General features: G+C 49.4%; 5 protein-coding genes across 5 annotated transcripts; 3 read left to right on the forward strand and 2 right to left on the reverse strand.

The window, feature by feature from the left end:
* Positions 1-27: 27 nt before the first annotated feature.
* AFUA_2G14080 (chromosome segregation protein SMC) lies at positions 28-4,080 on the reverse strand (the record flags this gene model as incomplete). The annotated part of the gene is made up of 5 exons (XM_750648.2): positions 3,846-4,080; positions 3,617-3,776; positions 2,355-3,565; positions 372-2,269; positions 28-320 (listed from the first exon to the last, which is right to left on the reverse strand). The coding sequence occupies exons 1-5, from the start codon at positions 3,881-3,883 to the stop codon at positions 28-30; spliced, it is 3,600 nt and encodes a 1,199-aa protein (XP_755741.1). The 5' UTR covers positions 3,884-4,080.
* A 176-nt stretch (positions 4,081-4,256) lies between these two features.
* On the forward strand, positions 4,257-5,954 carry AFUA_2G14090 (serine/threonine-protein kinase RIO1; the record flags this gene model as incomplete). The annotated part of the gene is made up of 1 exon (XM_750649.1): positions 4,257-5,954. The coding sequence occupies one exon, from the start codon at positions 4,257-4,259 to the stop codon at positions 5,952-5,954; it is 1,698 nt and encodes a 565-aa protein (XP_755742.1).
* Positions 5,955-6,563: 609 nt separating this feature from the next.
* On the reverse strand, positions 6,564-8,219 carry atg17 (autophagy-related protein 17; the record flags this gene model as incomplete). Its single annotated transcript, XM_750650.1, has 1 exon — positions 6,564-8,219. One exon carries the CDS (start codon positions 8,217-8,219, stop codon positions 6,564-6,566), a length of 1,656 nt encoding a protein of 551 aa, XP_755743.1.
* Positions 8,220-8,993: 774 nt separating this feature from the next.
* sconB (F-box/WD repeat-containing protein) lies at positions 8,994-12,810 on the forward strand. Its single transcript, XM_750651.2, has 2 exons — positions 8,994-10,853; positions 10,930-12,810. Exons 1-2 carry the CDS (start codon positions 10,446-10,448, stop codon positions 12,610-12,612), a joined length of 2,091 nt encoding a protein of 696 aa, XP_755744.1. The 5' UTR covers positions 8,994-10,445; the 3' UTR covers positions 12,613-12,810.
* Positions 12,811-14,190: 1,380 nt separating this feature from the next.
* On the forward strand, positions 14,191-15,747 carry AFUA_2G14120 (putative C6 finger domain protein; the record flags this gene model as incomplete). The annotated part of the gene is made up of 1 exon (XM_750652.1): positions 14,191-15,747. The coding sequence occupies one exon, from the start codon at positions 14,191-14,193 to the stop codon at positions 15,745-15,747; it is 1,557 nt and encodes a 518-aa protein (XP_755745.1).
* Positions 15,748-15,861: the final 114 nt, after the last annotated feature.

Genomic DNA, 15,861 nt, shown 5'->3' on the forward strand with positions numbered 1-15,861 from the left:
ATTGGTCACCGTCCAGGTGCGCTATTCTTAAGTCTTCTGCTCCTCAACGAACTTGAGCGCCTCTTCTCTAGACACAACGTCAATCGTACTAGCCTTCTGCCGGAAGCTGACACCGTAGCATTTCTCTGCTACATGCAACATTTCTGGACGGAAGGTAGTGCAAATAAACTGCCCATTGGTAGATTCCGAGATGGACTGAAGCATCTGCGCAACGGCAGTTCGGTATTGAGCGTCAAGGTTGGCATCGATCTCGTCAAACAGGTAAAACGGCGCCGGGTCGCAGGCTTGGATTGCGAAGACCAGTGCAAGTGCGCAGAGACCTGTTCAAAGTCAATAAGTCAAACGGTGTGCCCGGGAAAGAAAGCTCTTACTCTTTTGACCACCACTAAGTTGCTGAATTCGCTGTTGTTCGTCATGCTTACTGTTGAAGCTCACACTAATGCCCACTCCGACGTAATTTTCGACACTCTGCTGAGCCCGTTCGTCGTCGGAGTCCATGTCATCCTCTTGTCGGAGAGCACGGTCGGTCTTCCTCTGAATGATCAAGCGCCCACGGCCCGCGGGGACGAGCTTCTCAAAGATGTTGGCAAACTCACGCGAGACTTGCTTGAACGTACGCTCAATGGCCTCGTCCTTGCGCTGGTCAAGTACTGAGATGAGTTCCTCAATTGACTTCTGCGATGCTTCGAGTTCCTCTCTGCGGCTGGTTAGGGTTTCGCGCTGCTTGGTGAAACTGTTGTACTGCTCAAACGCTTTCTTGTTCACATGCGAATATTTTTTTAGAGCCTCGTTGACCTTGTGCAACTTCTTAACAACGGTATTCGAGTCGGTGTGCTTGTACTTGGTAAACGCTTCATCTGGAAGCACGCCCAAGTCGCGGATATTTGCCGCACATTCCGCTGCTTGCTTGGTCAAGGCAGCCTTTTTCTGCATATTCTTTTCCATGCGACGCTGGTGCTTTTCAATGGATCTCGCCAGCTCTTCTAGTTCAAGACGGATCTCAGCCTTCTGTTTCTCGAGCTCATTTGCTTGAGCATTTGCCTTCTCAATAGACTCGTCCACATTCTGGAGGCGTTGGCTGAGATTCTCCAACGATTTGCGCAGTCGCTTCATTTCCCGCTCGGTCTCCTTCAGATTTCCCTGTCCATCATCATCTCCCATATCAGTATCGCGGCTGACAAGCTGGTCGAGACGAGGGTTCAAGTTCTCCCGAAGTTCGACTTCAAGGATCGACTTTCGAGCCTCCAACTCGCTTCGCTGAGCAGAGAGTTCCTGATATTGCTGCCGAAGATTCTGAGCAACGACGCTGAGTGACTCGAGCTGCGCCTCTTCCTCATTGCTCAGCGCCTTCTGGAACGGTGTATTCAGCTCCGCCTCAAATGCATTCACCTGATCGCTCAAAGCGGCCAAATTGGTCTCGATATTGCGAAGAGCCTTGCGCTTGGCGTCAAGACTGTCATTTTTCTTCTGGAGAAGATCCCGTTTGCTTCTGAGCTCTTGCCGGAGCGGTCCACTACTATGCTGTACCTGATGTCTCTGTTGCTCCAGCTTCTGTAATTCACCGACAGACTTCGTAATGACCTGGTCCAACTTCTCCAGCTCTTTCCGAATCTCTGCGCCTCGGTTTTTCTTGTTCTCATATTCATCCCGCCATTTCGTGAGGTTTTTCACCGCGTCAAGTCGAGATTGCCGAGAGTCGTGGAAACCACCGGTCAACGCACCTCGCTTATCAGACCGATCGCCCTCGGGGGTAATCGCATTGACACCATGGCTTCGAGCATATTGTGAGGCAACCTGAAGATTCGGGCAAATAATCGTCTTGCCAAACACGTGGTTGAAAGCCTTTTCGAAGGCAGAATCATATTGTAGTTTGTCGATCATTGGAATCGTATCACTCGCTCGAGGCAGATTGGCAGGCTTGGATCTGAGTCGGTTCAGGGGCATAAAAGTCACTCGTCCAGCCTTCTCCTGCTGCAATATCTCGAGCACCTTCGTCGCAGTCTCGTCCGTGTCCACGACATAATGGAACAGACTCTGGCCAGCTGTGACTTCAACCGCGGTCCGATATCTGTCATTCACCTCGAAGAGTTCCGCCAATGTTCCATAAACTCCTTCCAGGTTGTGTTGACGCTTGATCCTTCGAACGGCCGCAATTCCACGACTGGTATTGTGATCCATCATCTGAGAAAGCGTACGTTCTGCCCGGTCCACTTCATTTGAAGCGTTGGCAAGAATTGAGTCGAGCTTCGCTTCTTCTCTCCACAGTTCTCTTGAAGATAGTTAGAGACATCGAGCTCGTTCATTCAGGGTCAAATTGAGTTAAGGCAAGAGGGAGAAATAGAAAGCGAACTTACTTCCTCTGGTCCATCAACCTATCCCTTTCGTCCTTTGCAGCTTGGACCTGTTGCTCCACAGAATGGACAGTGTCTCCCTTGCCATCAATTTGTTGGCGCAAGCGTTCCGTTTCCGGTTCCAAAAGCGCAATGTCGTTCTCAAGCTCTTTGATGTCCTCCTGAGTCTGCGCCATCACGGCCTGTACTGTGGAAATAGAGGTGTGGTTTTCCCTGATCTCGGCCTGTAGCCACTTATCGCGCTCCGACTTATTCCTGAAGCGCGAGTTGCGACCCTGCTTGGCATACAGACGTTGGCGGATTGTTTCGGCTTCATTGAGCTGCGCTTTGATGTTGTCTTCCTGTTCTCTGACTGCATTGAAGCGAGGAATGAGTTCCTCGAGTTCAGCCTCGCGCTCCTTGATCGCGCGTTCGACGGTCCTGAGATCTTCATCATGGCGTGCTTTGAGCACTTGGGCTGTAGCCTGGTTCTCGGAAAGCGATTTAGCACGCAATTCCACCTGTGCAAGAGCCTTTGAGGCCTCGCGGCGCTCGTCTTCAAGCTGGACCTTATCGACTTTCAGGAATTCAATTTGTTGCTTGCACTCAGCAATTTCTGCGTCAATTTGCGCCATCCCCTTCTCTCCTTCGATGAATCTGTCCCGATTAAGATCTGTGTCCTCCACGCCGGTCTGTCTTTGTTCCTCTAGATTGTCAAGGATGCCAGAAATTTCTTGTTGTTCACGCGAGTAGATGGTGTATTCCAAGCATCGGCGTTCTTTATCCTTTTCTTGGAAATTGCGCAGTTCGTCCTTCTCCTCCTCCAGTTCAGCGAGCCGCTCGTTGATAAAGTCTAAGAGTTCATCGATCTTGGCCTTCTTATTGTTCGTCTCGTGCATGATTTTCAACGACTCCGCGCGGCGCGCTTCATAGACCTGAGTACCAGCAACTTCCTTTAGCAAGTTTAGACGTTCAGAATCCTTCATGTTCGTCAATGCAGTGACTCGACCTTGCGGCACAATATAGTAAGGATTCGATCGCGAAAAACCGGCCGATTCGAGGAGGTTCATGACATCGGATTTGGTCGCATTTTTGCGATCTAGAGTGTATTCGTCCTTCTTGAGACCAATAGTTCGACGGAGGACCACTTCCGGCTTTCCAGTAGGGAATCTATCATCGGAGTTGTCGAAAATGATCTCAACATAGGCGGACATGACCGCAGATCCGGAACCTTCCTAGTGAATGTGAGCCAGCGAAACATTCGAAGGAGAGAGAGCGCCACATACATGAAGCAGGGCCTGTCGTTCCTCCCTGCCAAGATGGGTATAGGCATCGCTCAGGACGAAGCGAATTGCAGCAAAGAAGTTACTCTTGCCGGAACCATTGCGACCGACGATTACATTGTGTTTTGGGGAGAAGGGCTCGATGACCGTTTGGTCCTTGTAGCTAGAGGCAATGAGAGATTTAGCCGCAACACTCAATTTTTTCAGAGTTTGTTCAGATGACAGCGCATACCTTTTGAAGCCCTGTATGATTATTTGCTTGACATACATCTTCGAGGCGCGCGATGCGAGAATTTAAATGACAGCTATTGCATCCAGAACATCACGCAGCCAGCGATTTCAAAGAAGACGCTCTGAGCCCCTGCCTGTGGCCGTCAGAATTACCTTCGATGAAAGGCAAGCAATAGTCTGTGAAGGTGATCTTCCGTATGCGACGGTAAGAACCATCGAAACGCGAGGCCGATCAACCATCCACTGAAGCTACGCGTTTTCGCCCGCGGGGTTTCTGCCGGGCGGTGAAGTCAACACATGGTTCGCACCAAATTATGGTAAAAAAAAGTGTTGGCGGCAAGAGTTCCACCACGGTTACCAACTCGATTGCTGGAATATCCTCAATACAAACGAGTAGGACATTCTAGCAGTCATGTCTACTCAAACCCCGAGCACACAGGCAGCAAGCCTTGCAGATGGGCTGTCACCATCCCACACATATGTCCCTAACAGAGGATATGTGAACGCTGAAGGCACAATCCCCGCCATGGCGGGGCAAGACCCCGAGGTGCAAGAAGTCGAGGAGGACGAGGACGAATACTACGATGATATCTTCGAGGAAGAGTTGGATGAGGAGGACTTTACATCATCGAATACTGCAGATCTTACCAAAGCTTACAACCGTCAACGAAAAGTGAACGAACTAGCTGCAGACCCCAATGCGCCCAAATGGACCTACCCGAAGACGAACACCCAGAAACCCACCGTCAATACATATGCATCCGTCGATGATCAGGTGAAATCCTTGACTCGGCATGCGGCTAAGATCAAGCTCGACCATGTGCAGTCTGGATTGGCGGTTCGAGGTGAGCGTGGTGGCGACAGGGCCGACCGAGCAACATCCGAGCAAGTGCTTGATCCACGTACGCGAATGATTCTGTTGCAGATGATCAATCGGAATATCGTTGCAGAGATTCACGGCTGTTTGTCGACGGGTAAAGAAGCCAATGTTTACCACGCCATTTGGTTTCCCGACGAGGAGGAGATTCAACATCACCGTGCCATTAAAGTCTACAAGACTAGCATTCTGGTGTTCAAGGACAGAGACAAGTACGTTACCGGTGAATTCAGATTCAGACAAGGATACAGCAAAAGCAACAACCGAGCGATGGTTAAGTTGTGGGCGGAGAAGGAGATGCGGAACCTTCGAAGAATCTACACTGCCGGCATCCCCTGCCCGGAACCAATTCACCTGCGGCTGCACGTTCTTGTCATGGGATTCGTCGGTAACTCCAAAGGTCTACCAGCTCCTCGTCTGAAGGATGTCGAGTTCGACATACCAGAGCCTGAGACAAGATGGCGTGAACTATACATCGAGCTCCTCGGATATATGCGTGTGATGTACCAGACATGTCACTTGGTGCACGCTGATTTGAGCGAGTACAACATACTTTACCACAAAAATAAGCTGTATATCATCGATGTCAGCCAGAGCGTGGAGCACGATCACCCTCGCAGCTTGGAGTTCTTGCGTATGGATATCAAGAACGTGAGCGACTTTTTTCGCCGAAAGGGTGTGGAGACGCTCTCCGAACGTACCGTTTTCGAGTTCATCATTTCCACAGACGGACCTGCCACCATTGAAGCGAGCGAGGAGATGCGTGGCGCGATTGAAAAGCTCTACACACTGAAGCCAGATCAAGCCGAAACTGAGCAAGACACCGCCGTTTTCCGTCAGCAGTTCATCCCTCAGACATTAGAGCAGGTCTACGACTTTGAGCGTGACGCTGAAAAGGTTCAGGCGGGTGAAGGCTCGGACCTTGTCTACCGTGATCTCCTTGCAGGAGCCAAATCATCCTCAAAGAACATCCCTGATGGGGAGGATGATCAAGGATCAGATGCCAGCGGCGGTGTTTCAGTCGCAGACTCTGCATCCGACTTGGAAGAGGTGCCCCACGGAGAAGATCCGTTTGCGAAAAAACAACCGCGTGGTAAGCGGTTCGAGGATAAGGACTCTAAACGCGAGCATAAGCAAAGGGTCAAGGAGGAAAAGCGTCAGCAACGCGCAAACAAGATGCCGAAGCATCTCAAAAAACGGCTCGTCTCTACTTCATCCAGGAAGAAGAAATGAGCGAGTCGCGTCATCCTTTGCATTTAGAAAAGATTTGTGGATACTCCATGGTTTCTGAGGGACATTTTTTTGTTTATTGTCTGTATGATGGAATACTCTCATGAAGTAACGGTTGGATGCATATATGGGTTTTTCAGTACAGAAGTCGATATAGAAAGAGCGAATAGGCGAATATGGTTTGTCTCAATAGAGAATACTTTCTTTGGTGATATTTGATAAATAAGGTATAAAAAGAGTTTGGCTGGCCCATCAGAGCTCTCTTTCATCCTCATGTTGGTTCATTCCTATACTAGACTCCCACAACGCGCCTACGTCCAGTATCTCGGAAAGAATATGGAGTATGCGTCATCAATGGTGTTGTCTTACAAGTAAAGGGCTCGAACCAATTCTCGGGTGAGGTTTAACCTCTTCTGAGTTCATCATGTAGGCAACCTTATTACTCAATGGCAAGGTCCAGGTCTGTATGGACATCGCTTTGTAAAATCTGTCCTACCACCCAATATGCTCGTAATCAGACACGAGTTATATTGAAGCTGGGACAGAATTCTAGGATGCTGCCAAGTGTGAAGTTGACTCTCTCTGTTTTATCACTCAAGGGGGCGAGTCGCATCATGTTGCATCTTTGGCCCTGGCCTTGAGCCGAGCGAAAGCCTGCTCCACGAGTTCTCTTGGCAAATCAGGAATAATCTCATCTCCATCCTTGCTTTCCACTGGAGCAAGGCGATTTGCTGTCTTCTGTTCATCTGTGATAGCTTCTTGTTCATTGGGGCTCTGTAGATTAACGGCCTGGACCTTGGCACCAGATATCCGTCGAAATTCGATCCGCATGGGCTCCCGGCCTATTTCGGGCCATATGTCGGATGGCAGATAGTCCCCTTTTTCAACCCGGAATGTCTCGCGGGCAGTGACATCTTCCTCATAAAGTTGATCCAGCTTGTGCCTGGTATCACGGAGGACTTTCTCGACGCGTTGCCGCACATGCTTTCGACGCGCTACCTCGACAATCAGACCGTCATAAGCGTCAAGGAAGCCATTGTAAAGTGAGTTCAAATCAGAAAGATCTGCCAAGCCACCACTTATACGATCATTCTCTTCGTGCCACACCTGCGTGAAGTTGTGCGCCTGAGCGATATAGCCCGGCAAGCGTGTTGACCCAAGAGAAGAAAGATGCTGGTAAATGTCCGTTGTGGCATTGTAGATGGACCGAAGAGCGTCTCGTTGAGCCAATACGTTCTCCAGAACAGATTCCATTTCGCCTATTCGATCTTGAATCTCCATCACAACATCTTCCGCTTCAGCTGCATCCTTGAACAGGACATTCACCATTTCTTGATACTCGGAATTGCTTAGTGGGTCCAATGGTGCATTCAGATTGTTGTTTATCTCTTCTTCAATGTTTGAGCCCATACGGCCGCTGACGGGTACGCCAACGGGCATATCACCCGTGATAGATTTCGCTGCAGCCCCGCCCCCTTCGGTGTGTTTGACAGCTGTTACGCAGAGATCAAAATGCCGGACTAACGATTCCAGTAGGTTGGCCATTTCCTGTGCATGCATTTCCAGCGAATGCAACATAGATGGCATGGTTGATATGGAGGGCAGGCTGGAATTGGATGTCGACGAGGAAGATGCAGACGAGGAGGAGCGCGACGAGGCTAATTTCGCAGCGGTCCTATAGGTCCCCAGAGCTTCCTTAATAGACAGGAGCTCGTCATCAAAGGCATGGTTGGAGGAGTCTAGTTGTGCTTGTGCCGCAGTGGTGCGATCTATTGAGCTCTTCAAAGCTGCATGAAGTTCCTCTACACCTCGCTCATCAACAAAGTCATGCAGACTCTTTGGATCTTCTCCTTCAGGACGAAAGGCAGGGTGGACAATTGTTTCCCGAAGAAGCTCTAAGGTGCGTCTCAGTCGCGTATCCGCGTCGTCGAGGTCCTTCAAGACAGCCGCAAATTCCGAGCGTCCACGAAGGGAGATCTCCTCCACTTCAGTTCGGACACTATACAACAGCCGCAGTTGATTGTTAAGCCCCCGACGGAGAAAGGCCGTCCTCGCGGACACGACCACACATTCTTCTAATGCAGCACGAGCGGCTGTGACAATTTCATTGGCTCGCCACACATGATTAATTGACGACAAGGATCGTTTGGCCGCAACAAGATGTGAGATAAGGGTATCGAGTCGAGGCATCGCCTGCTCCTCGCCTGGCAACCGCCCTGCATCGGGACGTCCACCTCCGGACACTGACGAGGATTCAGAGGATGACATACTTTCAATGACTCCAAGCAAGTAATAATAACGCACGGAAGGCTGATCTTCAGCCACGCTATTCGGGAAGTCCAATCCTGCGTCGATTAGTGACGAGCAGGGAGCGATCCCTGAGAATGCGTGATTTTAGTTCACAGTCACCTCATGTAGAAAAATGAGGTGATGTTCTGTCACCTTCTGTCCGCCTCTTTCCCTGTCGACACTCAAGTGGCGTTTTAGGTTGACTATGACTCGCTTGTTGGACAGAGCGATAAGTTTCTTCTTTCCAATAGCAATTTCTATCAAAGAATAACGGAAATTCAGATAGATAAATTGAGCCAGAAGCAGAAGTATGAGAACGCCGCTTAGCGATTTAGGAATAGGGAAGGAGCTGCTGCACCTGATGTGAAGATCTGATGTCGACCGAAATCGATCTCCCGAGACCGCTCCAGCCTTTCCCAGAGAAATATCTACCTGCTGTAATCAATCGTAACAAGCAATGGTTATAGCATACATGCTATGTTCAGGGTACCATCGGAGTGACCGGAGAACGGGAATGCTTGGTCCGGGTCTGTGGCTTGTGAACTAGATCAACAGGTCAACAGGCGGTGTAGATACAGGGACAGTACATATAGTTAATGACGATCTATCGATAAACTAGAAGTCGAAAGTGGTTTAGATGACACAAGATGTTTCACAAGGATGGATGTCGACATCACCATCTCCCTAATTATAGGACAGTAGGTTTGAATTATAGAATCATGTGATACTGGTCACATGATCTCGCCATATCTCTCTAGCCTTCATCTCACCCTGGGCCACCAGAATCCGTACATTGACAATACCTTTGACGCCAATGATTCCATCTTATGATCATCATATCCTGTTGACAACGCGTTGGAAGGGCACAAGTCCAATGCATGAAGCGCAAGGATGGACCAGATATAGGATAATCGGCTAGAGTATTGAAGGAATAACTATTTAAGTGGAGTGGCTAGCGGTGTGGGATTGCATAGCCTTTTCACATCCTACCTCGATTGGCGTTCTAATTGACCCGCTGGGGCTTTCATTTCCAAATTGACAGCGGACAGGGCTGGAACAGGGTTGCATCTGCGTGTTTTCGAGGATGGCTGCAACTATGAAGTGGGTGAGAACCAGCCACTGAGCCGTGGCTTGGAGTTATCATTGAGAGATAACTGCTACTTCCACTGCGCCTTACAACTGTCTCTCCTGATGACCAACAGTGATTGCTAAAGCGGACTAGATGAGGGTACGGAGCTGCTCCTAGCTGCTCTGCCTAGAAGTCCCCATCTACAAAGGGAGCGTTAGATCTGAGGTCAAGGTCAGATTGCTCAGTAGCTAAGGTAAGACTCGGTACCGGAGTGCGTTATGCAGCAAAGAGCGACCTTGAGAACAGTCTCGATCTACTTTGTACTCCATATTGGTATGTCTTATGTACCCCAGAGGCCCAGACCCGCAGGCCGTCCAGAATCAGCAGTAGAAGTCAGAACTTGAAGACTCCTAAAGTAGAGTCTGCATTTCGAACTAACTTGGAGGATCCGCAATCCATCCTACAAATGGCGATTTTTGATGCCATTGGGCTCAATGATTGGACAATGCACCAAGCTAGGTAAGCGCCTAAAGGTACCTACGGAGTAGTCAAAGTGGACCACTGCAAGATTTATCACTGTGGTTATGATCACAGTTCACGCCATCAGGATGGAAATTGCGGGACAGAGAACACTGGTGAGATCTGATGCGACGATATGCGGCGATGGCGCCATCGATATCAAGTCACGTGCTCCCCACCCGCAAAATGGCGGCCGCAGCACGAGACTTGCAGTTGCTCTTGCGTGATCCAGGCACTTTGATAATAATAATAAAAATGTCTCTGGGTTGAATCACTCTGATCAGTACAGGCAAAAGATATCAGCGGCTCTGCAAATTTTAATTTCTACTGCACTCTCTAGTTTATAAAGCAAGCTCTCGCTTTCGAGTAATTTTGATCCTTTTGTACTCCTTATCTACTCATCAGTTACCACCGCCTTCCCGGGTACTCATCTGAGGCACCACATCATCTCCGACGGTCGCCACATTGGTCGTACACCCTACCTCCTCGTTTCCTCTCTTCCATTGACCTCACGAGTGATCCCGGCTGCTGCAATCCTCGATCTTTCATATCTCTACGACATTCAAAAGACCGTTGACACGACTTGAAATATACCAGATGAGTGGTTGAGTGCCGCTATGGATGCCCATGAACTGTCGTTTCGCGATGGTCACGGATCCTCCACCTCGACTATGAAAGACGGGTGTGCCTCGGCGGAGAAGCCGCATTACCTCCCAGGAGATTCTTCCTTTACATCTGTATTTGGCCCATCTGAGACCGTCGAAGACGTTGAAACGGAGCCCGGATCGACACAGGACAAGCCCCACAGTTTCAACACCCAAAAACCAATACGTGAAAATCTGGCTGGCAAGAACGTCGCACCTTTCCTAGCCAGGCATATCCCCGAACAGTACGCTCCTCTTGGTTCGCAAGGTGGTCAGCCGGTAGAAATCAGTAGTGCAAATTCCAAATACTGTTATCGTCACCGACCGGATTTAAAGTGCAGGCGACAGGCTGATGAGCCGACAATGGACAAGTTACAACGGGTAAGCTCTTCTTCCAGCATCCAAGTGCACCATCCTTGTTAAAGTGTCTTAAATCTCGCGCTGACATACTGCAAAGGAATTGGAAACACTACCACAGAGTGATCAGCAAGGCATCGCGCATGCTTGGTCGATTTTTTCTGCGGCCCCGGCGAAGCACCGAAAACTCATCCTGCAGGGCATAATGGCACAGTGTTGCTTTCCGCAACTGTCTTTCATCTCAGCAACAGTCCGCGATTTGATTCGTATCGACTTCCTCACGGCTCTCCCTCCAGAAATCTCTTTCAAAATTCTATGTTATTTGGACACGACCTCTCTCTGCAAAGCCGCGCAAGTCTCTAGACGTTGGAGAGCATTGGCCGACGATGATGTAGTTTGGCACCGAATGTGTGAGCAGCATATTCATCGCAAGTGCAAGAAATGTGGTTGGGGCCTTCCTCTTCTCGATCGTAAACGATTGCGTGAATCTAAGCGCGAAATCGAACGCCGTGCAGCTACATGGGATGTCAGCAAGCAGCCAGCGGGGATCGAAGGCAGTTCGGCTACTATCGAAACTGCAGCGGCAGGATCCAAGCGAAAACCGGAATCGGGTAAAGAAGACACGGCCATGGTAAAACGTCAGTGCACGTCTATTGTTTCTCAATCAGAGCAAAATGAGGACTACTTTAAAACACGATACAGACCGTGGAAGGAAGTGTACAAGGATCGCTTTAAAGTGGGCACAAACTGGAAATATGGGCGCTGCTCCACCCGAGTATTCAAGGGACACAGTAACGGCATTATGTGTTTGCAATTTGAGGACAATATCCTGGCTACTGGGTCCTATGATGCTACGATCAAAATCTGGGACACGGAAACAGGCGAGGAGCTTCGCACCCTAAAGGGACACCAGTCCGGCATTCGCTGTCTTCAATTCGACGACACGAAATTGATTAGTGGCAGCATGGATCATACTCTCAAGGTGTGGAACTGGCGGACAGGCGAATGCATATCTACTTACTCTGGCCACCGTGGAGGTGTAGTCGGCCTGCATTTTGACGCAACTATCCTTGCATCTGGGTCTGTAGACAAGACCGTGAAGATCTGGAATTTCGAGGATAAGTCTACTTGCCTTCTGCGTGGGCACACCGACTGGGTCAATGCCGTCCGAGTTGACTCGGCCTCTCGAACAGTATTTTCTGCCTCCGACGACTGCACCGTCAAACTTTGGGATTTGGATACAAAGTCCTGCATCAGAACATTTCACGGGCATGTTGGTCAGGTGCAGCAGGTTGTTCCCCTTCCTAGGGAATTTGAATTCGAAGATCATGATGTCGAATGTGAGAATGATAACGTTAGCGTCACCTCTGGCGACAGTCCAGCTGCTTCGCCGCAGGCTTTACCTGGATTTGATGGTCAGACCTCGGACACTCCCTCTTCTGCTTTTGGCCCGGCTTTCGACGACGGACGTCCTTCGCCACCACGTTACATAGTAACCAGCGCTCTTGACTCGACCATTCGGCTGTGGGAGACCTCGTCCGGAAGGTGCTTGCGAACCTTCTTTGGTCATCTGGAAGGAGTGTGGGCTTTAGCGGCCGACACTCTCCGTATCGTTTCGGGAGCTGAGGATCGCATGGTCAAGATCTGGGATCCCAGGACCGGCAAATGCGAGCGCACATTTACTGGCCATTCAGGACCAGTGACCTGCATCGGCCTTGGCGACAGCCGCTTCGCTACAGGCAGCGAAGATTGCGAAGTGCGCATGTACAGTTTCCAGACCTGAAAGCTCCTTTGAGTTTGCTTTTTCTTACTTGTTAATACCCCTGGGCTGGCGTTCTTTCTGTCGTTCCCTTACCATTCAGGGTTGAAACTCTAGGGCTCAGAGCATATGGTGTTTGGTGTCATTAACGAGCAGGTCTAGGAAATGTCAGCCACGTATCTTAATGCTAAGTAGTAAATGAAACACGTTCTTGCAAGTTATAAGTTTTGTCCCTGCTTGTCTACCAAGGGATGAAGTTAGGTTTCCCTTTTGGGGGTTTGGCCGGTTCTAGATCGACCATCTTCTCGGAACGACTACAACTATATCTCATCTGCCCTTGACAACTCACGATTGTCGCTCTTGGTATTGACTTATTTCTATTCATCCTTTCTCCGATAAATGCATTCAGCCATCTTCATTATCGACACCATCATCTTTCTAACCATTCTATTTTTCTCGTACTTTGCTACTAAGCGCAACCACTTGCTTTGGTTGTTGCAGCCTTGATCGGATCCGGGAAGCTGCGATAAAGGAACGATGAGAAAGAAACAATTGCAATCACACCCCAGGTTACTACCATATTGATTGAGGTAATCCTATGCCAACCTACCACCTTATCTTGTAAGATGGGTGTCTACTGCCTGTCCTTTATACTTCCATTCTTCTCCCAACTGTCCGACGCTATCGGCGCAATATACGTATATTTACCTTGAGATTAAAAGGTACCGGGCATTCGAGAGACATGCAGTGGCGAAGCACATGGCTTTGCAGCACCAGAAAAAAAGAGTATACACACGTGCGGTTTTGGAGTATTAGCAAGACTGGGTGTTGAAGTTGTCTCCATATTTGATTCCCATTTGGCCCTCGGGATCAAGGGCCTGAGATTGAACCGAAAACACCAAAGGGAGCTTCAATTCTCATCTCTCATCTTACGATCCGATGATGTTATGAAAGTTAGTATATCGCAGTTGCGAGTACTAAACATGATGTCAGGTCTAGAGGGAGACAACAGTCGTGACACTCAAGTGTCATATCAGAGTTGGCCATGGCCATGTCTCAGCATGGGATGCCGTAAGACGACTTCCTTTCGCTTTTTAACAAGATAATGAGGTGCCTGACAGTTCTGAAACATCTGAGGATCAAAAACCTGGTTTCTTTCTTTGATGCTATCATATTATTCCATTTTACATTCACTTCATCAGAGACCAGCTCAACCCACTTGCTGCTTTCAGGACAGCATCTCAACTAAGACCGTGTTGCTGCATATACCTACCCACCACACCCTACGGACTCTTCACGGGTTCGATCTATATAGCCTCCGCATTTCTATTACATTCACACTACCTGCATCTCAGCTTGACGGCAGATGGATGATTTGAAATAGCACCTAACTAGCAAGGCCATCCAGTATGCTATCCTTAGAAAAGACCTTATACTACGTTCACTGCTTCATCTCGTGCTCCACTATTCATGACCGGAGGCCTCTCATCCTCAAGTCAATCTAGCACATCTTGATCTTGCACATTTTTTGCTTGAACAACCCCCCTCTCATTGAGAAGTTCCTCCCTATACACACCCAACATCCGAATTCCCCCTTTAATCATGGCCTATACACTGCAAAGACTTGAACAGGATATTGAGCTTTTTCGGAGCCCAAGTGCCAAATTGATTAACACCCTTGCTGAAGAATGCAAGTATTCATTACGGAGACGACGCTTAAGGGGCAAACAGACCATCCCATCGTGCTGGCTTGACGACGACAGTGATAGTGACTATCGCCCTGAGCACGACACGATCGATTCTAGGCGAAAGCGTGCATCTCGCACAAAAGAATCAAATCGACCCAAAAAACAATCTCGAAGCTCGGAACAATTGATTGTCATCATGGCCTTTAGCTCCACCATTGGAAGAGCATTCCTTGCTGCTCTTCCCATGACTGAGGAAGACATACCGCCTGAACATACCGAGCAGTTGATGCAGTACTGGAATATAGCCGACAGCACGGAAGAATCGTCGAACTCGCGGTACTCGCTTCGGAAGCGAGAACGCCAGCAAGAGGGTCATGAGCAGCTTGTAGACCTGGATGAAGCAGCAGCCAAGGGCTGTTGGGCGTGCCGCAAGATTCACCAAGAGTGTTCACTCCTTGAAGCTCAGTTTGCATATCCGTGCCAAAAATGCAAGGATGACTGCATTGACTGCGAGCTGATTATCCCTCCGGAGTGGAAAAGAGCGTGCGAGAGATGTAAGCGCTCAGGAAAGACATGCTCCTACAGCCACGGCGAAACCGACCACATTGTATCTTGCGAGCAATGTCAAGCAACGGAAACTCCTTGTATCGCCGGCCCAGCAAAGGGCAAACCGCCGCTGGAGCCAAGGACGAAGAAAGAGAAAAGCGAGAGTTGTGCAGTCCCTGGTGACTCCAAGTCCATCTGGGACACAATTCCTCCTCTCACAGCGGAAGACGAGCCTGATGACCCAGTCACCCTTACGCCAGCCCTGAAAAATGGCAACATCCGAATTATCCACACTTCCTTGGCCCATCCTGTGAACTTCGCCTATGAGCCACCACCAGACGGCACGAACCCTTGTCACTGGTGTAGCAATTTCGTTTATGGCATCATGGGACTGGGTAGAAGGGCCGTGGAAGTCATCGATTTCGGTGATGGCAGGTATGTCGAGATGAATGGAGGACATGTCAAAGATGGTCACGAGCCTAGTCGAATGTGCGTCACCTGTGCATTGGAGAGAATCCACGTTGTGAACTGCACACGTCACTACATCATCCCTCTTAAAGGGTACAAAGTAGACACCTTCGACTTTGACGCCGCCTATAACAGCCTGATCCCGTCGCCAGGACAGCTCCCGAAACAGATCAGCCCGTGGTGTTCTCTCTGCCCGAATCCGGCATTTTTCGGCTGCTGCACTCTCCAGCTTGTGAACAAGTACCAGGAGCCCGTCAAACAACCAACCTCACCCCATGCGCGAGGATGCGGCTTATTGCTTTGCGAACGGTGCGAATTGTTGATGCGAGCCTACCGTGGGAACCTGGCCAAGGTAGTTGCCAAAAACGACCAGGCAAACGCAGAGTTTGGGAGTCGTGCTGATGTTGTATATGTCTTGCCTGGGAATGACCTTTATCGCTTCTATACTAAGGAGTGAAGATGATTGAAGGAGTGGAAAGAGAGGTGGACGCAGATAGAAAGGGAGCCAGCTGTCACTAGGATGGCTAGTACCTTGGTGACTCGACTACTTTAACCGCAAATGTTATTGAAT

The sequence above is a fragment of the Aspergillus fumigatus genome, chromosome 2 (assembly GCF_000002655.1).
Source record: "Aspergillus fumigatus Af293 chromosome 2, whole genome shotgun sequence".
In the NCBI taxonomy this organism is placed as follows: domain Eukaryota; kingdom Fungi; phylum Ascomycota; class Eurotiomycetes; order Eurotiales; family Aspergillaceae; genus Aspergillus; species Aspergillus fumigatus.